This window comes from Suncus etruscus, chromosome 16, assembly GCF_024139225.1.
Source record: "Suncus etruscus isolate mSunEtr1 chromosome 16, mSunEtr1.pri.cur, whole genome shotgun sequence".
Taxonomy (NCBI): Eukaryota; Metazoa; Chordata; class Mammalia; order Eulipotyphla; family Soricidae; genus Suncus; species Suncus etruscus.
In genome coordinates, this window is record NC_064863.1 from 33,496,233 (window position 1) to 33,519,487 (window position 23,255).

General features: G+C 44.8%; 2 protein-coding genes across 2 annotated transcripts in view; one reads left to right on the forward strand and one right to left on the reverse strand.

Moving 5' to 3' along the window:
• WDR19 (WD repeat domain 19) overlaps positions 1–19,356 on the forward strand; it is an 88,102-nt gene extending 68,746 nt beyond the window's left edge. The window contains exons 28-37 of the mRNA XM_049790208.1: positions 1,382–1,450; positions 3,218–3,295; positions 4,724–4,820; positions 7,269–7,393; positions 8,849–8,930; positions 10,649–10,799; positions 12,861–12,984; positions 13,401–13,477; positions 13,798–13,918; positions 19,051–19,356. Of these exons, the coding sequence (XP_049646165.1) occupies positions 1,382–1,450; positions 3,218–3,295; positions 4,724–4,820; positions 7,269–7,393; positions 8,849–8,930; positions 10,649–10,799; positions 12,861–12,984; positions 13,401–13,477; positions 13,798–13,909 (915 nt within the window). The 3' untranslated portion in view covers positions 13,910–13,918; positions 19,051–19,356. The remainder of the gene's footprint in view (positions 1–1,381; positions 1,451–3,217; positions 3,296–4,723; positions 4,821–7,268; positions 7,394–8,848; positions 8,931–10,648; positions 10,800–12,860; positions 12,985–13,400; positions 13,478–13,797; positions 13,919–19,050) is intronic.
• A 1,966-nt stretch (positions 19,357–21,322) lies between these two features.
• RFC1 (replication factor C subunit 1) overlaps positions 21,323–23,255 on the reverse strand; it is a 74,097-nt gene continuing 72,164 nt past the window's right edge. The window contains exons 24-25 of the mRNA XM_049790105.1: positions 22,692–22,889; positions 21,323–21,912 (exon numbers count right to left, since the gene is read on the reverse strand). Of these exons, the coding sequence (XP_049646062.1) occupies positions 21,829–21,912; positions 22,692–22,889 (282 nt within the window). The 3' untranslated portion in view covers positions 21,323–21,828. The remainder of the gene's footprint in view (positions 21,913–22,691; positions 22,890–23,255) is intronic.

Below are 23,255 nucleotides of genomic sequence, written 5' to 3' on the forward strand. Positions count from 1 at the left end.
TATATTCTTTAGCTCTGGAAGTTTCTCTTTAATGATGTTCTTGACCATTGATTCTTCCTGGAAATTTTCTTCCTGGGTCTCTGGGACTCCAATGATTCTTAAGTTGTTTCTGTTGATCTTATCATAGACTTCTATTTTCGTCTGTTCCCATTCTTTGACTAATTTTTCCATTGTCTGCTCATTTGCTTTTAGTTTTTTGTCCAATCTCTCCTGCTGTATGGAATTGTTATGTATCTCATCTTCCACAGCACCAAGTCTATTCTCAGCTTCTGATACCCTGTCCCAGAGCTTATCCATTTTGTCATTCACTTCGTTTACTGACTTTTTCAGTCCTGTTAGTTGACATGTTATTTCAGTTTGGAGTTTTGTCATTTCTGCCTTCATATTTTCTTGGTTCTTATTAGTGTTCTGTTCAACTCGATCCATGGTTTCTTGGAGTCTGTTGAGCACCTTCCATATTGCTAGTCTAAAGTCCTTATCTGAGAGGTTGATTAGTTGTTCAGTCATTATCTGGGCCTCAGAATTGTCATCTTCATTCTCTATGTCTGATGCTGGCCTGCGTTGTTTCCCCATTGTCACACTTGTATTGTGGGTTTTTCTACGTGTTGTGGTGGTATTCATTGTCTATATGATGTAGGCAGCACACTCCTCTGGCTCCTCCCTTTCTGGATGGGCTGACTTGCCTCTAAGGGAGGGGAGTCCTCCGTGGATGAAGCCTCACACTGGGTCAAATCTTAGGCCCGAGCATGCAACAGATAAGACAGTCCAGAGAGAAATGTTTGCTTCTGTGATATAGCGCCGTTCTTAGTGTGATTTTTCCTTCTTGTTGCAATGGAGTTCTTTCCTTAGAAAGAGTGCACGGCCGCGTAGCGAAGCGGAGCGGCCGTGCTCCTCTGAGCCTCTTTTTGCCCCACTCGCAAGAGTTTCACGCAAGAGGACAGGTCACGCAAGAGGACAGACAGGTCACACTCACAGTCTTTCACAGTTGAGCCCCACTGGGCCGGTGTACTTTCGCGGATTTTCCCCGCCTGGTGTCACCGGGTCTTTCACTTTTTAAACTATATTCATCCTTATAAAAGTATCTATATTTAAGACCTACCACCATGGAAGCCCTCTAGTTGAGATAAAGATATATTCACAAATGTAATTACTTTGTGTGTGTGAAAAATAAAGAAAACTTTATTTTCCTGATGTGAAAATAGCTTGAAAAATTGTAGGAGACTGGAGCATGAGTACAGTGGATAGGGCATTTACTTTGCATGTGACTGACCCAGGTTCAATTCCCAACACTCCTATGATTCCCAACCACCACCAGGAGTAACCCCTGAGCATTGCCAGATGTGGCCCCAAATCAGTAACTGCTGTACAATTTTCATTTCAGGCACTTAAACATTTCCTGAAATGTCCAAGCTCAGAAGAGAATATGGCAATAGAAATGGCAATTGAAACTGTAAGTAAATTCTGTAATGAAACTTTTGAGAATGCCACTACTCTGAAAACTTATTGGAAATAGTTACTATTTGGAAATATCCAAATATCCCCGAAGGGGACCAAACAATGTGCCATACTTGCCCCTCAGTAATTTCTCCTTAGCATGCAACACTTCTCTGTACCATAGCCTGGATGGCTTTATGTGACTCCAGCAGCTCCCAGCACAGGGACAACTTTATTACATTCCTGTCCCACTCCCTCTCTGGGGACTATTGGGAACCAAGTGGCCAACACCATATCTTTTTATATGTGGTTATAGGAGGGGGAAATGGATCTTTTATGTGTGACCTGTGTACGATTAAAATGTCCAAAACCTTACTATGCAACTTAATGGATTTTTCGTGTGTGTACAGCCATGGGATCCCATGAGGGCCAAGACTAGAAGCAGTTCCAGTTCCCCAGAAAACTTTCCCCAGGCCCAGGGTATCACTATTCTGACTTGGTTTCCCCTGTGCGTGAGTGTCTTTTGTCATGGGATCATACACCTGGATGCTTTTGTGTCTGATGTTCTTCCGTCAGCATTAAGTCTGGGAAGGTGTCTGTGTGGCACCCCTCATTTTTATCCCTCACACGACACTAGCAGGTGAGTTTATACATCATTATTTGTGGGTACTGGGAAGTCTCCAGTGTGGTATATCATGAATTAAGTTAGTCTTTATCAAGCTGCTCACTCTTGTCAGCAGTTTTGCACCCTACAAGCCTTCCTGAGAGTAAACTAGTAAATCCAGATCGACATGCTACAGACTTAAGCACCTTCTTGTGCTTTTTGCTCTGGCCCCATCATCCAAGTCTTTCATCCATGTTGAGTTGTGGGCATGCTGTGACCCATTTTTATCCTTTGACATGTGACTCTCCATTTTAAAGAGTACTCAACTTTTTCCAAAGCAGCTACATCATTTATCATTTTCCATTCCCATCTGTGACATATGATCTGACAGCACCCAAACTCTCAGATATAGTTTTCCAGGAGCACTCTAAGTGGCTGAAGGCAAGTGTATCTCTTTGGGCACTGCCAGAACAGACACCAGGAGCAAGGGAAGGAGGCTGAGAGAGAGATAGAAAGAGAGAGAGGAGAAAGAAAGAGAGGGGAGAGAGAGGAGAGAGAGAGAGAGGAGAGAGAGAGAGAGAGAGAGAGAGAGAGAGAGAGAGAGAGAGAGAGAGAGAGAGAGAGGAGAGAGAGAGAGAGAGAGAGAGAGAGAGAGAAAGAGAAAGCATGTAAGGCCCAGTACATGGATGCTGGTGGATGCTGTTCTGTCAGGCTTCTTAGAAATATTCTGCAGAAACATTCAGGAAAGAACTTCTCTCGGTGTGTTGAAAACCGCAGTATTTTGACATTACAGCAAAGAAAGATTTCTCCAATGAATAAAGACCCAGTTTGTGTCATGTTTTAGGCATGTTAGGTACTTTTTAACATAGGTTTTCTTTTTCTTTCTCTTTTTCCTTTCTTCTCTTCCCTCTCCTCCCCTTTCTCCTTTTCCTTTCCTTTCCTTCAGATTTGGGCCATACGCAGCTGTGCTCATGGATTACTCCTGGCAGTGCTCGGGGGACAATATAGGACACCAGGATCAAATCTAGGTTGTCCCTACCCACTCTGCTATCCATATTCCAGCCCCAGGTCTTTATTTTTTTTAGCAGCAGATGATGATCCTTCCAGCCTTCCCACCCCCCACCCTGATTTTCTAGGTAAAAGACATGGAATTTATTGGTTTTCTCTCTCACTAAACAGGTTGGCCAGGCCAAAGATGATGTACTGACCAGTCAGCTGATTGACCATCTCATGGGTGAGAGCGATGACATGCCCAAGGTAGAGTGCTCAGGAACTTAGGACGTGGCTTTGCCCTCTGTTCAGCCTGGCTTGTGACTGGAGATGGCTTCTGAAGGGTGCCCAGTGGCCTGTAGAGCAAAGCCACATTTCGGAGGGTGCTGCATGCCTATGCTGACCCTGACCCTTTGTGACCCCATGACACTTGGCAGTGATGGGCCTCCCAGCTAGTTTTTCCCAAATATCATTGAGTTTCCAGTTATTCTAAGATCTCCCAAGGATGATGATTAGAACGTGAATTAGCACTGATTCCCTGTATATATTACAGAAGCAATGGCTCTTAGCAAACGTTCTACTTAGCGCTGAGGGAAAAGTGCAGTGTAGACTCATTCAACTAAGAAACTGTTTTCAAATCACACTGTTCTCAGAGTTGGTTCAGGGTTCAGTGGACTCATGTACCTCTGAGAGACCCACAGCTCATACTGCCCTTTTGCTTTGTGGGTACAGGAGATCTGGTGATGGAACAGAGAACCAGAGGAGAGGAAAGAATGTGCTAGAATATCACAGCTAAAATGACTATAGCAATTCTTTTTTTTTTTTAATTTAAACACCTTGATTACATACATGATTGTGTTTGGGTTTCAGTCATATAAAGAACACCACCCATCACCAGTGCAACATTCCCATCACCAATGTCCCAAGTCTCCCTCCTCCCCACCTGACCCCCGCCTGTACTCTAAACAGCTGGAAGTTCCAGCTCACCTCAGGAAGCTCACCACAAAGAGTGATGAGTTTAGTTAGATATAATAACTACATTTTGAACTGTCCTAATAATGAGAATGTATGAGGGAAATTGAGAACCTGTTTAGACTATAGCAATTCTTATTCTCCCCACCACCACCAAGTCTGTTGCCTTGATCTATTGAATAGAACTCGGTGTGGGGTTTGGGGGACCCTAGGATCCAGCCACATTTCCCCCATGTTGAGCCTGTGAGACTGTTAGAAACAGGATCAGGAAATGGTCACAGGCCACAGTAGGTGTTAGAGGCCAGAAGTTTCATTTCAGCATGACCAATCCTAGGAGTTAGTTGGTTAAGTTGGCCCATTGTGTAAGAAGACACAAAAGATATTGTCGAGTAAGGCAGGACTGCAGCCACCTAAGTGCTCCTGGTCCAGGGTCTGGAGAATCCTCCTGGGAGTCCAGCTCTCATCGATGATACAGGTCTAATATACACCTTTTCATGGAAAACCTGGGGGCCTAACATAGTATTTCAGGTACTTCCTGGCTGCACATTAAGTATAAATATTGGGAACATTAATTTCTTTATCCACTGTGTTTTCCAAAGCAATGTCCACCCTCACTGACTAGGAAGTGCATGTTATTCTCACTGAAAGTGCCAAGATTTAGGTGTCTCTCCCTCACACTAGTGAAGAGAGTTACATTTCTCTAATGGTTTCTCTGTGTGCCAGGATGCCAAGTACCTATTCCGCCTCTACATGGCGCTGAAGCAGTATCGAGAGGCCGCCCGCACAGCCATCATCATCGCCAGAGAGGAACAGTCAGCAGGTAGCCCTGACCCCATCATCTCCCCAATTTCTTTTTTTCGGTTTTTGTTTTTTGGGTCACACCCGGCAGCACTCAGGGTTACTCCTGGCTCTATGCTCAGAAATCGCTCCTGGCAGGCTCAGGGGACCATATGGGATTCTGGGATTCGAACCAATGACCTTTTGCATGAAAGGCAAACACCTTACCTCCATGCTATCTATCTGGCCCCCGTCTCCCCAATTTCAGTCCCTGCCCTCTCTGTTTGGGAGGGAAAGCCCTTTTCAAATAGATAGTATTGCTTTTGTGGTTCTTTTATTTTAAGTTTTTGGACCACACTAATAGTGCAGTGAGAGATCATATGTGATACCAGGGATTGAGCCAGGGTTGGCTACATGCAGGCCAAGTGCCTAATCCCTATACTGTTTCTCCAGCCTGATATATTCTCACTTTGAACTCAGAAAACTAAAGGGAGGAGAGAGGCTTCAGAGAAGTGAAGTGATTCCGTACCAGGAGCATCTAGAGAAGCCCAAGGCCCTCTCTGACTGGAGTGTGTTTCCTCTACTCCATCACAGCCTCATTTCTGGTTCAGAGGCTACCCACATAGTACAGGACCATACTCAGTGGTCTTCAGGGTTTACTCCTGGCTCTGAACTCAAGGATACTCCTGGTCCTGCTTAGGGAACCATATGGGGCTTCAGGGTCATGCTGAGTCAGCCATGTGCAAGGCAAATGCTGTACCTGCTGTATTATTGCTCCAGCCCCCATTGCTCACATTTTCTTTCCTGCCCATGTGCTTTGCACTAACGTTATAACAGTTACTTAAAGTTTATGTGTGGTTCTTTGTAGTTCTGTGGCACATTCAGGGTCTTCGTACTATCCCCAAATGATTCCCTCCACTTCCATGTTCTGTAAAGATTTATTGAGACTGAATTCGCCTGCCTTCTTCACTTGTATTTTCAGCTGATATCCATAAATATGAAGCATCACTGCTCTCAGGGCTTGGGAGACCATATGTGGCTCTAGGGATTGAATCCATTTAGGCCATGCATAAGCCAACTGTCATACCTACTATACTCTCTCCAGCCCCTAGAATACTATATATTTATATCAAAACATCACAAAGTTTTTCTTTCTTTTCTTTTTTTTTTTTTTTTTTTTTTATTTTTGGGTCATACCCGGCAGCGCTCAGGGGTTATTCCTGGCTCCACGTTCAGAAATCACCCCCGGCAGGCTCGGAGGACCCTATGAGATGCCAGGATTCGAACCACCGTCCTCCATGTAAGGCAAACGCCTTACCGCTGTGCTATCTCTCTGGACCCAAAACATTACAAAGTTTTTCATGACTTGGTTTCAGGCATACAATCCTTCACCAGTGTCCATTTTCTTCCACCTCCTCATTTGATCCCACCATTATGCTTATATAAGAGGTGCTTTTATATATATAAAATTTTCACTGTAGTTTACAGGAGTGTTGCTAATAAGGTTTTATACATGACACTTTGCCACTTTTTAGCACCAACTCCTGGTTGAACACTTCCCTCACCATAGGCATTTTCTCATGCTCCCAACCCCTGCACCAGCCCCTATCCTTTCCTCCATCCCCTTCAAGGGCTTGTTTCCTAATGAATACCAGTTTTCATGTTCTTGTATTCCATTGTCTTTGGGTATTAATTATTCCACCATTATGTAACTTTATAATCCCACATATGAGAGAAATAATTTGTGGAACATCATTTTGGAAAGTAGGAGCTATATCATGCGTATCTAACATACTGTGTGTTGGAAACTTGATTCAGAGGATTCAAAGACTGACCCACATTTCACCCTCAGTTCAAGGTTTGGGGCTGGAGAGAGTACAAGGGTAGAACATTTGCCTTGTATGCCGTCTACCCAGCATGGACCTGGGTTCCATTCCCAGAATTCCATATGGTCCCCTGAGCCTGCCAGGAGTGATTTCTGAACACAAAGCCAGGAATAACTCCTGAGCACAACTGGGTGTGACCTAAACAAAACAAAACAAAAATCAAGGTTTGGGGCTGGAGAGAGAGTACAGGGGCAGGGCACTTGCCTTGCATAAAGCCAACTTCAGTTTCCCACAACACCAGATTAGTCCCCTGAGCCTGCCAGGAGTGATCACTGTACACAGAACCAGTTTGCAAGCCCTGAACACTGCTGGGTATGGCCCAAACAACAATCCCTCTTCAAAAAAAATTCAAGAGACTGCTAAGAACAGACTGGGGAAAGACAGCTCAGTTGACTAGAGCACACACTTTGCATGCGTGTGGTCCCAGGTTTGGTCCCCAAACACCCAATGGGAAGTAACCCCTGAGATCACCAGATTCTGCCCCCAAACCATTGCAGATAACCTGACTGACCAAAAACCTTGGAAAATGAGAGCCCCAGAAAGTGCTCAGATTTCATATTTTGCCATAGGTCAGCTTGCCCCCCCCCTTTTTTTTTTGTTCCAAGGAAACTACCGGAATGCACACGACGTCCTTTTCAGTATGTACTCAGAGCTGAAATCCCAGAAGATCAAAATCCCGTCTGAGATGGCCACCAACCTCATGATTCTACACAGCTACAGACTTGTAAAGGTAGAGGCTCAGCCCATGCTGCCAGGCAGGCTCCAGCCTGGGGTTCTGCTGTGGGCACTGTGCCCTCTCTGTCCTCAAGAAGATAAAGCTGGTCAAGGAAGTTAGGTGATGGGCCATCAAAGCAAAAAAGGAGAATGGAGAAATGAGAACTAGCGAAAGTAGTTCCCTAAAGGGAAGCAGGCAAGGGGCAGGGGGGCACAAGACCATCCCTTAGTCAGAGATAGACCAGGTAGCTCCATGTTGGCCCTTGACTGAACTCAGGGCCCATTACACCAAGAATTGCCTGTTTGGCCCTCAGACCTCCTAATTGCCATTTGGAAACCCCCTCCTCAAAAAATAGGGTTCCATTAGATATCCTTTAGGGTCAGGGCCTTCTCCCATTCTAAGCTCTAGTGGGGCTTGGAGTCCCCACTAACATCAGGCTAGACATGCCCCTATTTCCCACGGATGACAAACCCAGTGTCTTTTTCCCACCATCTGGGCCTAGAACGTGAGCTTTTGCAAAGGGCAGCCCAGCCTCAGGTTTAGAAGCTTCAGGCAGGTGAGGGAAGGCAAGTGAAACGAGGTCTCCTGGTGGTGTCTATGAATGCCCCCCCCCCCCCCCCGTCCCTCAGGCCAGTGCCTGGAGTCACTGTTCTTGCCTTTCAACCTCTCAGCAGATAATTGCCCTCAGCCTTTACTCTTGTTCAACTGCTCCAATGCCTCACCCCACCTCCTCTTCCTCTTGGGGCGGCGGGGGGGGGGGGGGTGGTTTCCCATTGGCTGAGTGCACCTCTCTTCTCATCACAGACCCTACCTGCACTCCTCCAACCTCAGGCTTCTCCAGCCACAGCTGCCCCTTTGACTCACCTGCATTACTCCCTTTCAGTTCCCACCCCCAGCATTCCATTCCTGCCTCCTAGCTCACCTGGCCAGTCTTAAGGCTTAGGGCTGGTCTTTTGTTTGTTTATTTGTTTTTGTTTGGGGGCCACACCCAACGGTGGTCAAGGGTTAGTCCTAGCTCTGTGCTCATGAATTTTTCCTTACAGACTTTGGGATGCTGGAGATCAAACTTGGGTTGACTATGTGCAAGGCTTTTAAAAGCTCAACCCACTATGCTATGGCTCCAATCTCTCAGGGACTAGTCTTATTAGCTCTCTCACATAAGCTGGTCAGGTGGACCCTGAGTGTGAGCTCCTGGATAGGGCTGTGTTTCTCAGCCCTGGCTATTAGCAGGTGTGAACTGTGTTAATGCGGGGCCATGGTGAGACTGGCAGGCCAAGCCACAGAACAGGGGACAGCAGGAGGGGAACAGGATGGGCTAGAAGGGCCAATGGTGGAAAAGCTGAGGACACTGACTGCTCCCACGAAGCTCAGCTCCCAGAAGAGAAATGAGAGAGAATCCCTCAAGGGAGGCCATTTGGACTCATACTTTGTGGGGTTGCTGATGGGCAGGATGGGCGCCATATTTTTCAGATCCACGTGAAAAGTGGGGACCACATGAAAGGGGCGCGCATGCTCATCCGGGTGGCCAACAACATCAGCAAGTTTCCATCACGTAAGTTCTGTTGGTGGGCGCTCCTCAGCACCCCAGAACTTCTGTCTTAGTTCAGTTCCAGGGTCCCCAGTTTGGTCAGTGCCAGGAACTCACCCAGCTCAATCCACCCCGGTGATGAAGGCTGAGTCATCCAGCCAGAGGATTCTGTGCAATGGGAGAGGTGCCCTTAGGGTGATGTCCAGACACTTCCAAGAATCTCCTCTAAGGGAGGTCCCCCAGGACCTCCTCAACTGTGTGGCCACACAGATCAGTGGAAGAGCAAGGTTGAGGGGTTGGTCACATGCAAACTCCTACTTGGGCTTCTTGGCCTACGCTGGATATCCCTACTCCTAGAAGGTATAAAGTTCAGCATAAGCCATCCCCTGTGCATGGCCCAATCCCATAATACTGCTCCCCTCATTTCTGGAAATAACACAACTGTCCCCAAGCCAGACCCTCAGGGGTAAGCATAGACCAGGGAATAGTCTCTTCTGTGTGCCTCTTTATGTGCTGCTCTGCTCAGCCTCCTTTTCACAAATGAGCAAATGAGGGTGGGGGTGGGGGTTCATGAACTTTGGCCTAGGATCACATTGTCAGCTAACAGAATCTTGTCTGAAAAGACAATGTCATCTCCAGGGACACGTTGCTGTAGCATTCTGCAGAACGGAGCATTGATCATGGAGCCTCTGCAGGGGTCCCCATTCTCTGTTGCAACCAGCCTGCTCTGCTGTTTTAGACTGAACTGCACATGCACAAGTGTGCACAGATGTTCACCCACAGAACTTTTTTGTTTTTGTTTTGGGGCCACACCACCATACCTGGTGGTGATCAGGGGTTATTCCTAGCAGGGACCGACCATATGGGATGCCTGGGATCAAACCCTGGTCAACCATGTGCAAGGTAAATGCCCTATTTGCTGTATTATTGCTCCAGTTCTAGAATTTCCTTTCCAAATTTAAACGATTTTCTTTTTCTTTTCTTTTTTTCTTCTTTCTTTTTTGTTTTAAAGTAAAAACAGGTTTTATTTGAAGGTACTGAGGAAGTTGAGAGAAAGGATAGAAAGGTAGAAAGTGACTTGCTCAAGAATTTTTCTCCAAAGATAGAGCCCTGCTACACAACCCAGTATTTAAGTAGAAAAGTCCACAACTTTCAGAGATCACAAAACACATTTTTTCCAATCACTAAAATAAATATGTGAAAACCAAGCCAGCTGAGTCACTGACCCCTATTCTTTCAGTCTGTTGTTTGTTTCAAGAAAGACTTCAACATCAGCTGTAGGCCAAGCTTGCATGAGGTGCCCAGGACAGACTATTTCCTGGCTACTGCTGGAAATGGAAATGTGTATGGCCTGTCTAGAAAGCAGTTTGGGATTTCTGCTAAGGGTAGTTTTTAAAAGACCTCATTCTTTTGAGCCAGTAGTAGCTCAATTTGTGGGCAACTACCCAAAGAAATAACTAATGTGTGGAGAGAGGCTGGCATAGGAAGTCATTATCCTCCCTCTCCCACTCCTCAGTGGTCCTACCCAAAGCCAACTGTCTTCTCAGCAGACTAGAAGGTATTTGCAAGGGACTGGTTCAGAGCAAACTCCAGGGTCATGGAGGGCAGCTGGCCTTCTGCTATACTGTGGGACCCTTTGCTCACATAGCGGGATCTGCAGAGACTCCAGACTTATGGGCAGCCTAAGCTTCCTTCCCTTCGAGTGGGAGAGCCTGGGCCATTAAGTCCCTTCTGTGTCGCAGACATTGTGCCCATCCTGACGTCCACGGTGATCGAGTGCCACAGAGCTGGCTTGAGGAACTCTGCATTCGTCTTTGCAGCTATGCTGATGAGGCCGGAGCACCGCAACAAAATAGACGCCAAGTACAAAAAGAAGATCGAAGCCATGGTTAGGTGGGCAGGGCCACTCCCCCAGTCAGAAGTCCCATGGCACCTCAGTGGGTCTTTTCAAAACAGAGCTGCTTGGCTGGAGAGATAGCACAGTGTACCAGTAGGGCACTTGCCTTGTCCAGCCAACCTGGGTTCAATTCCAGGTATGGTCCCCTGAACACTGCCGAGGAAACACTGCTGGTTGGGAGTGTCAACCCTGCCTAGCCTAGTCAAGGTCTGTGTGACCATCACTGATGGAAACACAGAGTGGTGGAGCCCAGGGCTGAGGCCACTATCTTCCATAGTTGTCCTTGGGAAACAGTTTCTCAACTGTTAGGGACTACAGAAAGCTTACAAGGTGTGAAGGGGGCCATGGTGGGACAGTTTGAGAAATATTGGTCTGGAGTGCTGGGACCCCCTTCCTCAGGCACATTGTGGTTGTCATCACACCACTGGGCACAACATCCCCATAATGTATGTCTGTGTAGGAAGGAGCTTTGTGTTTTAAAGGAAGTGCACCAGCCTCGGGTCTTTCCTTTCCATCTCACTGGCCAGCACCCACATATTGCTGAGTGTTGCTGGCCGAGGAGACAGAAAGAACAGCTGTATGTGCTAGAGAGGATGACGGGAGAGTTGCCCAGGTAGGCAGCTGATCACAGCATTTCTGTACGCAGAGGAGAATTCACTTCCGGCCTTACAGGCTGGCCCTGGTGGGGGAGACTTAACTCCAGTGTTGACACAGGAAAGTCACTGCAGTCACCTAGGCGTTGGGATCCAAGTAGAGAGGACAACTGGGCTTGGACTACTGACTTGATGGATGGGAAGACCTGAGGCTTCCCTGGATGGTGTTCCACACACCAGGCACACCAGGAGGACGGGTGGCAGCCACCCCCACTGTATCTTTGACTGCAGTCAATATGACTCATCTTGGCAAAGCTTGAAGCTGGATGGGGCCATGCATAACTGAAATTTTTTTGTTTGCTTGTTTGTTTTGGGTTCCTGGTGATGCTCAGGGATTACTCCTGGTGGGGCTTGGGGGACCATATGGGATGCCAAGGATTGAACTTGGGCCAGCCACTTACAAGGCAAGCACCTTACCCTGGTCCCAGGCTTTTTATTTTTTTTAAACTTCAGACCCATGTACTGGATTAGAGGGCTGAGGAAGGAAAAGCTGCCACTTGGAAGGTTCTCTTCATCCCCACCACTGGCTGTTTAAATTCTCAGCAGAGTCATCCACTTTATATTTTAGCCCTTCACAGTACCCAATTTCTTATTTGTTTGTTTGTTTGTTTGTTTGTTTGGTTTTTGGGTCACACCCAGCAGCGCTCAGGGGTTACTTCTGGCTCTATGCTCAGAAATCGCCCCTGGCAGGCACGGGGGACCATATGGGACGCGAAATTTGAACCACCGTCCTTCTGCATGAAAGGCAAATGCCTTACCTCCATGCTATCTCTCCGGCCCCACAGTACCCAATTTCAAGAACTCCAAAACTCACTGTGGCTCCCTGCCTGCCTATTTGAGAGAAGAACATTCTGAGTGGCACAGGAAGTTGACTAACTGGACAGTTCTGGGAGGCCTTGACCATATTGATGTCCACTAGAGGGATAGAAGGCAGCCAGACCAGGAACCCAGGGGCACAGAGAGCCTGACAAGAGAACCCACTCATATTCTCTGCCACTTTGGGGCTGTGAACCCCACTCCTGTGGAGGGCATTCCTCCAGCTGCCCAAGCCTGTTCTGTTTCCCTTCACTGCTCTGTTTACCCTTCGCTAGAGTACAGTGAGCTTTTCTGTACTGGGATGGGAAGATTCTAGGTTTACAAATGTACTTGCCTTCTCCGGTCCACCTATGGTAGAGAATAGTGGGTTGTTTCATTTATTTTGTTTAGGGGTTATACCTGGCAATGATATTCAGGGCTTATTTCTGGCTCTGTGTCAGGAAATCACTCCTGGTAGGCTCAAGACCATACGGGATGCCAGAGATTGATCCTGGGTCAGCCACATGCCAGGCAAATGACCTCCTTTCTGAACTATTGCTCCAGCCCCCTGTGGATTGTTCTAAAGTGATGTGTGATTCCTTCTCACAGGAGACCTGACACTTCAGAGACAGAAGAGGTCACCACCCCGTGTCCATTCTGTGACTTTCTCCTCCCGGAATGTGGTCTCCTCTGCCCCGGATGTAAAAACAACATCCCATACTGCATTGCAACAGTGAGTTTCTTCATTGTGAATGTCCATTATGATACAGAACTTGAATTGCATGCCTCCCCACTGCAAGCTGTATTTGGTGATTTTAAGCATTCACTCAGTGACTGCCACACATTGTGGTCCCTGCTTTTTCTCTGGCACTGCCTCATTAGGGCTGTCCATAGCCCCAGCCACCTCCTTGGGTGACTGATCACGCGTGATACTGACCAGGCGGAGGATTTTATTAGGTTTAATAGTAAGGCCCATTATTAGAAAACTTAGAAGGCACTCATGTCTCAAAAGTGAGGGTCACACGTGCTATGACCCTTTCCAGCATCAGTTCCCTTGCTGTCGTTCCCACATGGCCTGTTTCCCTAGAAGAAACTGAACTCAGTTTTCCCTAGAGGTGCTTCATAAATCACACGGCATTTTATCTCCAGGGTCGTCACATGGTGAAGAATGACTGGACTGTGTGTCCCCACTGTGATTTCCCTGCACTGTACTCAGAACTGAAAAGGTAATTAAGCCACTTTCCACAAGAGACAGACTCCTCCAAAAGCAGGGCTCCCCCTATCCCCGCCAGTATTGTCTTCTGGGTTTCCCAATGGGTCCAGATTCCTCACAAGTTCTTGAGACCCCATGTGTCTCCTTGGAAGAGCCTCCTGTGATGTTTGAACACATTAGCCTGCAAGAGTCTTGTGCGAGCCCAGATAATCCTAATTCCCAAGTCCCATGATGGACCAGTGAGTCTGGTTCACTTCTTACACTGTTGGAATTGTCAGAGGTGAATTCAAGGCATGAGTCCACTGAGCTGCCTCTTCTTTCCCTCCCACACAGCATGCTTAACACCGAGAGCACGTGTCCCATGTGCTCTGAGAGACTCAAGCCCACACAGCTGAAGAGGGTCTTGGACTGTGCCCCGTACCTGAAAGCAGAGGTGGAGCAGTAGGATGCCCAGGTACGTGCCCACCGCCAGCCTCTCTCTCCAGCTTGCACCCCTGTTGTTCGTCGTGGCGGCTCCTTTTGTACAGCCCAGCACTCATCTGATAGGGATGTCGCCCGACAGTTCTCTGATGTGCATTTACATTCATTCTCTTCTGGTCAGTGTGTAGTGACGTGGGCTCTTGAGTCTTTTTTTTTGTTTGTTTTGTTTTTTTTTTGTTTTTGGGTCACACCCGGCGGTGCTCAGGGGTTACTCCTGGCTGTCTGCTCAGAAATAGCTCCTGGCAGGCACGGGGGACCATATGGGGCACCGGGATTCGAACCAACCACCTTTGGTCCTGGATCGGCTGCTTGCAAGGCAAACGCCGCTGTGCTATCTCTCCGGGCCCAAGTCTTACTGGGGATTAAGAGATGCGGTTTCCTTTAATTTCTCTCAGCATTGCAAAGATGCAGTGCCTAGGATCAAACCCAGGTCTCTCCCTTGCAAAGCAGCACTTCACCCTTCTGAGCCTGCTCCCTAGCCCCCTGCAAAATCCTTTGTATGACTCTGCCTTTTCTCTTGCTTTGAACCTTCCCTTTGATTTTTGCCATTTCAGTGAAAACATGTTTTGATGCACATCTGCTTGGCTTTATTTTTGTTGAGAACACTTTAAATTCCTTATTTGGATGTCTAATCCCTTCTCAGCTTGGGGCAATTTTCCTGATTTCCTCAAATAAAAATTCTTATTAGGGATATGATACAGAAGGCAGGGTGCTTTGCTCTGTATGCAGCTGACCCTTCTTTAATTCCTGGCATCCTTATGGGCCCCCAAGCAAGCCAAATGTAATCTGAGTGCAGATTAGGTGTGGCCCCAATTCAAAACCGAAAAATTATGCACACCCCTAATGTACCCCCAATGTGAATTTAGTAATTTCACTAGATACATGCAACTTTCATGTTATCTTCATTGTTTTTTCTTCTTACTGGATAGTTTCCACTTTACCTTTTATCTCAGAGATTAGATTTTCAATATTTTCTTTGTTGCTAAACCTTGTTTTTCTAGTTTATTCAGCTATTCAGCTACTGTATTCCCCACCCCCATCGGACTATTATTGGAAATTTCTCATACCATCTGTGGATAATTATTTTAGTGAAAATACATTTATGTGGGCAATAGAAAAGCCCCAGGAAATAAAAAGAAGAAAATGATATGACTAAGTTTGCATGTTGGCAACTTCTGAACAGGAATGGCTTTCTTTTCCTTTGTAACTGCGCCATAGCAGGCAGTGCTTGGGGCTTTCTAATGGCTGCAGACTTGGGGAACCCTCTTGGCAGGACCCAAGGAGTCCTAGATATCAAACCCTGATTGGCCATGTACAGATCAAGCACTTTGTAACATCTCTTTAGCCAGCTTTATTATTTTCTTTCTTTGTTTTTTTCTTTCTTTTTCTTTTTTTTTTTTTTTTTTTTTGTGGCTTTTGGGTCACACCCGGCAATGCTCAGGGGTTATTCCTGGCTCCAGGCTCAGAAATTGCTCCAGGCAGGCACGGGGGACCATATGGGATGCCGGGATTCGAACCGATGACCTCCTGCATGAAAGGCAAACACCTTACCTCCATGCTATCTGTCCGGCCCCAGCTTTATTATTGTCAATGCAATTTTAAGTGGGATTTTGTTTGGTTTTTGGGCCACACCCAGTGACCCTCAGGGGTTTCTCCAGGCTATGTGCTCAGAAATTGCTCCTGGTTTGGGGGACCATATGGGATGCTGGGGTAGACACCTTACCACTCCGGCAACACAACCGACTTCAGACACTGCAATGTCAATTACTGCCAGAGGTAGGGGTGTGTGTGTGTGTGTCAATTACTGCCAGAGGTAGGGGTGTGTGTGTGTGTGTGTGTGTGTGTGTGTGTGTGTGTGTAGACACCTTACCACTCTGGCAACACAACTGACTTCAGTATCCTGCAATGTCAATTACTGGGTGTGTGTGTGTGTGTGTGTGTGTGTGTGTGTAGACACCTTACCACTCTGGCAACACAACTGACTTCAGTATCCTGCAATGTCAATTACTGCCAGGTTTGTGTGTGTGTATCAGATTGTGATGGTTAAAGTATCTTTTCAACAAATTCTACTTGATCCTAGTATATGATCCTTCCAATGTGTTGTTGAATCTGGTGTGCTGTTCCTAGTGAATATTTTTGCATTTATTTGTCCACTAGGAATGTAAACGTGAGAATTTTTGTTTTGGACCTTGGGCCACATTTAGGGGTGCCCAAGGATCACTTCTGGTGGACTCGGGGAACCATCTGGGGTATCAAACCTGGGTCCACCATAAGTAAGGCCCTATCTGCTGTATTATCTCTGATCCCATGCCTTAAAGTTCCTTTCTGCTGAGTTTTAAAATTTCCCCTCTTTTTCTGAGGGGTGGGCAGGGAAAAATTCACCAGTGAACACATCTGGTTCAGCAACTTTTGTGGGAAGTCTGGGGTTTTTCTTTTTTAATTACCTCTTAAATCTCCTCAGTAGACTATTACAAAGGCTCAATTTTGGAAGGTTTTATATTTCTAGGAATTTATCCACTTATTCTAGTTGTGTATTTGATGGCATGTCCATACGTCTATTCTGAAACTTTTTTCTTTTCTGATTTAAGACTTAGAATTTTCCTGTTGTCACTCATTTCTGCCTTGGTACTTTTTTTTTCTTCCTAAGGATGGTTCAGTAGTTGTTCCTTTTCCTAGTTCCTTGGGATGTTAGTTTGGTTTAGATATTTTTGTTTTGTTTTGTTTTGTTTGGGGACACACCCGGCATTGCTCAGGGGTTACTCCTAGCAGGCTCAGGGAACCATATGGGATGCTGGGATCTGAAACACCCTACACCATGCTATCTCTCTGACCCCTAGATGTTTCTTAATATAAGAATTTATCACCTCTCACTGTTCTGGCATGATTTTCATTTTTGTCTCTAGATTATTTTTCCTCTTGATTTCTTCAGCCCATTGGTTGTTCGGTAGTATATTGAATCCTATGTATTTGTAACTTCTTCAGTTTTAAGACTAGAAAAGTTTATTTCTAGTTTCAGATCCACCAGTGTTAAGACACTTGTTATGACTTTAAGCTGAAGTTTGAGTTGTGAAGTGCCTTAATCTAAGATCTAGTTCTAGAGTATATTCTGTAAAGTCCATCTAGTTTAATTTTATATACATATGATGTTCTAATATATATAGATGTTCTATTAAGGTGGGATATTGAAGTCCACATCTATTATTATTGCTGTCTCTCCCTATATACATGTGTTCCTGTTAGGTGTGTTAGGTGCACAAATGTGTCTTGTGGAAATACCTTTATCATCATATAATGACCACTTCCTCTTAGTTTTAAGTCTAATTTGTTAATTGTAAGAACAGCTAGCCCAGCTTTCTCTTGGTTTCCATTAGTATGGAATCTTTTTCTACTCATTTACTGTGTGCCCTTACATCTGAAGTCAGTCTCTGAGAGATAGCATTAGTGATCAATGTTGTTTTAACTATTCTGATTGGAGATTTAGTCCATTTATCTTGAGTAATTAATCATAGTAAGCACATTACCCACTGTATTATTTCTCAAGCCCCTTAGACATGATTTTAACCAACAGATTTCTTCTCTTTCAAGAGTTAACACCCAACTTTTGCTGTTGTTTTGAGGCCACACCCAGAGGCACTCAGGGATTACTCCTGGCAAGGTTGGGGGACCTTCGGGGATGCTGGGGATCAAACCTGGATTTGTCCACATGCACAACAAATGCCTTACTGCTGTGCTATTGTTCCAGCACCCAAAACCCAATTTTTTAAATGCTTATTGAATCACCGTGAGATGGTTAAAAAGTTGATGGTTGAATCTCAGTCATACAGTGTTCCCAACAATTTCCCCTTTCCCTCTCACTCATCTGTGTCCAGCCTTCCTCTATGGTAGTCACACCCCCTCCTCTCCATCCCCACCCCTTTTGGGCACTGTGATTTGCAGTACTATTACTAAAGGGGTATCATATTTATTAACTAGCTCCTTTCAGCATCCAGTTCTTGTCCAGAGTGGTCATTTCCAAAACTATTTGTCATAGTTATTCCTTCTCTGTCCTAACTGAACTCCTCTGCCCCAATTGTCTTTGAATATTATTCTTACTAATTTTTTTATATCCTGCAAATTTGTGTGATCTATGTGTCCCCCAGAGACTGTAACCCAGATGATCCACCTTCTGTACTACCATCCCAGTCCGTTTCCTAAGTTTATAAGTAGCACCTATTTACAATGTACTTTATAACTCTACTACTTCAAAAAATAGAATCTAGCTTATGTTTTTAATTCACATAAAATCTCTTCACTTACCCTTCCATTGAACCTTAGGTACTTGAAGATGTCTTGAGATTGGAAGTGCGGGTGTGTGTGTGTGTACTTGAAGATGTCTTGAGTTTGGAAGTGCAGGGCATGTGGAGGGGGGGGGTGTCAATGAGTTTGGAAGTGCGGGGGGGGGTGTATGCTGAGTATCTTCTTATATTGTGATGTAGATTGAAGCTATTGTTTGCTTTTTTTTTTTTTAGACAAATGACTCAACTTTAATTTCAAGAAAAACTTTTTTTAAGGGGGGTTTGGGATCACAATCGGCAGCACTCGGGTTACTTCTGGCTCTGCGCTCAGAAATTGCTACTGGCAGGCTCCAGGGACCATATGGGATGCCAAGAATCAAACCAGGGTCCGTTCAGCGTTGGCCACTGCAAGGCAAACTCCCCACCTCTGTGCTCTCACTCTGGCCCCCCAACTTTTCTATACAAATTTCTGAATACATACCTTACATTTTTTATTGTTCCCATTGATTTCATCTTCCTCCTCTTCACTTTATAATCCACTTCAAGCAATGCCAGGGCCAAGAGATGAAATTCAATATTAGACTGTCCATTTCTTTATGGTTTTGAACTACTTCCCACAGTATTTGTACCTGGCTCTTTGCTTGTTGTGCCAGGGAACAAACATTTGCTCCAGCTGTTGAGCTATCCCTGTGGTTCCCACCACACTGTACACTTTTAACTTGTACGTAATGTTCTGTTCCACCTTCCAGAAATTAGTATAAAATTGCCCTTCAGTATGCCAGTTTTTACTGACCGCTCTTCTAAAAGCATATGAATTTTTTGTCTTTTCTAGATAAAATGTCCCTCAGAAGAGAGCATTTTCCCATAACAGACTGTGTTTCTAACCTGGGTGGACTTAGAGATGGTCCTTTCTGGATACAGAAAAATGAAGACACCCTCTCTACGTCACGGCTTGCAAGTTTTACAGCTTGGGACACGTAACCTGCTGTTGTCTTCTGTATATTTTAGTCTTCAAAATCTTACAGTCTACATGCTGTACTACTTATAGTAACCTATTAAATATTGTAAATATTAAGCTTTTTGATAATTTTTATATTTTGAAATATTTCCTTTAAAATAAAATTGTTGGCTAGATATATTACAATGTTGTTGTTTTTTTTCCTGCTTTTGAAGACAGAAAAATAAAGGAAAGTAGCATTTGAGACACATTGTAAAATTTGAGCAGCACAAAAGTTTATACAAATCAAAGCTATTTAACATTATCAGTCCAGTTCTACAAAAACATTGTCAGTTAGATCATCATTTGAAAAAAAATGTATAAGCCTTAAGTCTTCAAGTTGTTACTGCATTCTGTGAATTCCTGTCACAAAATTAAATCCTTCAATTTCCATGAAATTGAGTGCCTCCCCCAGATCATATATACCATAGTTCTACATCAGCGTGTATTTCCTTGCCAGCCCCCAATCTGAGCACAGAGTAACTTGTTCCAAAGCTTAACTTCAAATGAATTGGATGCTATGTTCAGGGCAGAACCTTGAGCATTATAGACCTGTAGTCAAAGTACCAGCATTATCTTCCAGCATTCTGCCTCCACCCCCCACAGCCTCCATTGTTAGGATCTATTCTTGCTGCCCCTTACTCAGTGGCTCAAACTAAATCTCATCATAGTTTCCTAGTTCTTCTGTTATCACTGGGGAATGTCGAAGGGCTGAAGGAATACAAGCCATAGGCACTTGGAATTTATAAAGGCAAGTACATTATATATTGCAAGTTGTGGGCCTCAGACATTTATTCATAACCATGATGGTGTAACGACCGGTCTTGTAGAGGAAGGACATACTAGTACAAAAGCAACATGCTTCTTATTAACAATTTTGAGACCAACTGATAATGCTGCACAACTCAGACAAAACTAAGGTGAAGGACAGATTGTTATAATGAGGAAATGACTTATCCAGATATTACAAAAATTAAGTGTGGAGTGAGAGGTATCTAGTTGCTCCAAAAAGAATCTGTTGGTCACTCCAGTGCTCACAGTTACTCCACTGAAGATTCACCTGCCACAGGCCTTTAGTATTAGCAACCAAACTTTTGTGAACTCACCAAGTCCTACTGCCTTTAACATTAGCCAGACACGTCATGGCTGTGAGGGTTCAAACAAGACCCATTTCTCCTCACTAAATAAAGAACATCCTTAGAACCACTGAATTCTAAAACAACACTTAGCTTTCAGTATTATGCCAACCACATGGTAGAGCATTAGTCATTTAAAACAATGCCCTAATTAACAAGTATATGACATTACACACTGTTCTATCTGCAGAGAGACTATAGGTCCCTTCCCAGGGCTGGGAAGAGCCACAAATTGGAGTGACTCACCTGAAAGCAATAGAAAGGTACAAGCAAAAGAACCATACTGGCCCCCTTAGTTGGGAAATTGTCCCTGAGGCGGGCTTTAACAGAAAGCTGTGCATGGCTGGATGGGCAAAAACTTAAGGTGAGTTTTAGTTCCCACAAAGAAATCTTGGTGAAAGGCATTTTTCACTCTGGTGAATATATTTAACATAGCCCAAGAACTTGATGCCTCGTCTCCCAAAGAAGGTGATTTGTTCCTTGAAGGCAGGGGATGGTTCCCTAACTTGAACGTCCTTCCAGTGTTCTCAGCACAAGGAACACACCCAAGATCTCCAGGGGCCAGATAAAAGGCAGGATTTGCTTAGTCCCAGGCCACAGTGAGACAGAGTTTGTCCCAGCCTAGACCCTAAAGGTCTAAACTGAAGGTGGGGAGACACTGGCAGGGCAGAAGCCCTCTTCTCCCCAATTCTCTTGCAGCCACACAGTTACGCCTCTTGGTAAGAGAAGGCTCAGTGAAATGAGTTAGGCAGAGATTTGGTTAGCAGAAACCAGGTAAGTGGAAGGTAACAGAGTTGAGAGTTCAGGATCTGATTCAACTGCCAAAGTAGGAGGTTTCAAGGAACTAGAAAGGACTCCAATTTGCTTTTTTGGATATGCAATCATCTGCAAGCTAACAGGGAATGTAATGTTATCAACAATGCTTTACTTTACAGAAGAGCAATCTTAGGAGGATCTGTACATGTACCACCTCTTGCTCAGTTTGTGAGATATCTAAAAGTGTACAAAGAATACTCGGTTGTATGTGATGAATGTTTTGTTTATAATTTATTTACAAAACTTCACCACATAAAAGTTAACTATCTTTAAATTTTTGCAGTGGTCCTGTAAGGGCCGTCGGGAGATGTTCGGCAGTAATTCTACAAAAGCTGCCTTAGTACCTGCCACCACCCCTAGGTATAGTATTCTTAACTACCATCTGATCCTGAAGGACCTACCATTCCAAGTCTTGATTCTACATAGTGATTCTGAAGCACAATTGCATTACAGAAGGGGACTGTGGAAGACTGTGGAACAAGTGGTTCTCTCTGCATCTATGAGAGGAACACAAGCTTGTGCATAGTGCCCGCCTTCCTGCAGCTGCTCTTCGTTGCTGAAGGAATCACCAGCTAGTCCTGTGCAGTTAAAACATAGACTTCTCCAGAGTAGTGACTGACAGCAGAATGAGTCAAGAGTGGCTGACAACAGTGAACCATGTTCACTTCTTGGAACTTTTTCCTTTTCCTTTTCTGGGCTCCTTATCTTTTTCTGATTTTGAAGGCTTTGAAGATTTTGACTTTTTCTGCTGAGAGAAATACACAAAAATAGTTATTAAGAGCTGTATTTATAAGTGGATTGTTTATAACTACAATCATAACTTAAAATTTGAAACTAATATTCCATATGTGAGCAGCCACCTAGAAATAACATGTTATTTTTTATGATTAGAGATCTTTCCGTTTCAGATTCGAGATCTGAGCTCAGCTGTCTGTAGCGGTAAACAAGGGAGATAAGCTCTGTTATTTCCATGACCAGAAAGAGCCTCGTTACAGGCAGCTACTATTCCTACACAGGACAGAAATAAATGAGAATAACACATGTGACCTCAAAGGACAGAGGTAAGACAGTGATTAGCTTCCCTTGATCAATGGGGAAAAGTGAGTTTATAGCATAAATGGTTTCAATCTTCCCTTCCATAGTTCAGGATGTTTTAATCTTAGTTCAGCAGAAGTAGTTTATAAGGCAGGGCTATAGATGTCATTCTTGGTTACGCTGAAAAAATGTGCATCTTCAGATAAAACACAAACAGTCGAGCACTTACAACTTCTGGAGAGTCAAGTCAACAAAAGTGACTTTTCTGAAGTCTATCAAAATTATGTCCTACTTTCTTTCCACCTGACTCCTCCACTGCTGTAGAAGTCAATAAGTTGTAAAAAAAAAAAAAGGTAAAGCATTTTCAAAGTCTTCCAAGTGGTATTGTCTGCTTACTCTGCTAGTGAAATGTTTGAAAGACACATTTTTCTGAAACAGGAACAACACTGAGGACCCCTGGATGCTCCCTGTGTGTGGCTGAACCACTACCTTGATCATAGCATCATTCTCCATGGAATCAGGGTCCTTGTCATCAGCCTGCGAGTCCTCCTCGGTCAACTCCTCGCTGTACTCCAAGTCCAGTGATGGTCCCATGCTGCTGCTATGTCTGGGAGTCTTCACGGTCTGAAGCGAGTAAGGGGTGCGGTGGGCTTCCCTGTTGTAGGCTCTGGTGAAGGCTGCTTTCACCTGAAGAGAGGAAGGAGTCTTTCACCCAAGCACCCTGGCAGCCCAAAGGGTTCAGTGCTGTCTGATCTGCCTGGAATTGTATGTAAAGGATTCGTGCATGCGCATGTACAGATACACTGATGTCATGTCCCTTTAGGGAAGTTATACATTTTTTTCATAATAATTATAGAGCTCATGAGCCAAAAGTAAACAGCATATCTGGGAATTTTAGATATCTAGACAGAGAAAAGTGACTTGATATATTCGGGTTTACCTACCTTCTGTGTTCTCCAAAATTCTGCAATGATGATGATGCATATGTGAAACCTATACAATGTCATTATACAATCTCACTTCTATGAAAGGCAATAAACAAATGTAGAGTGA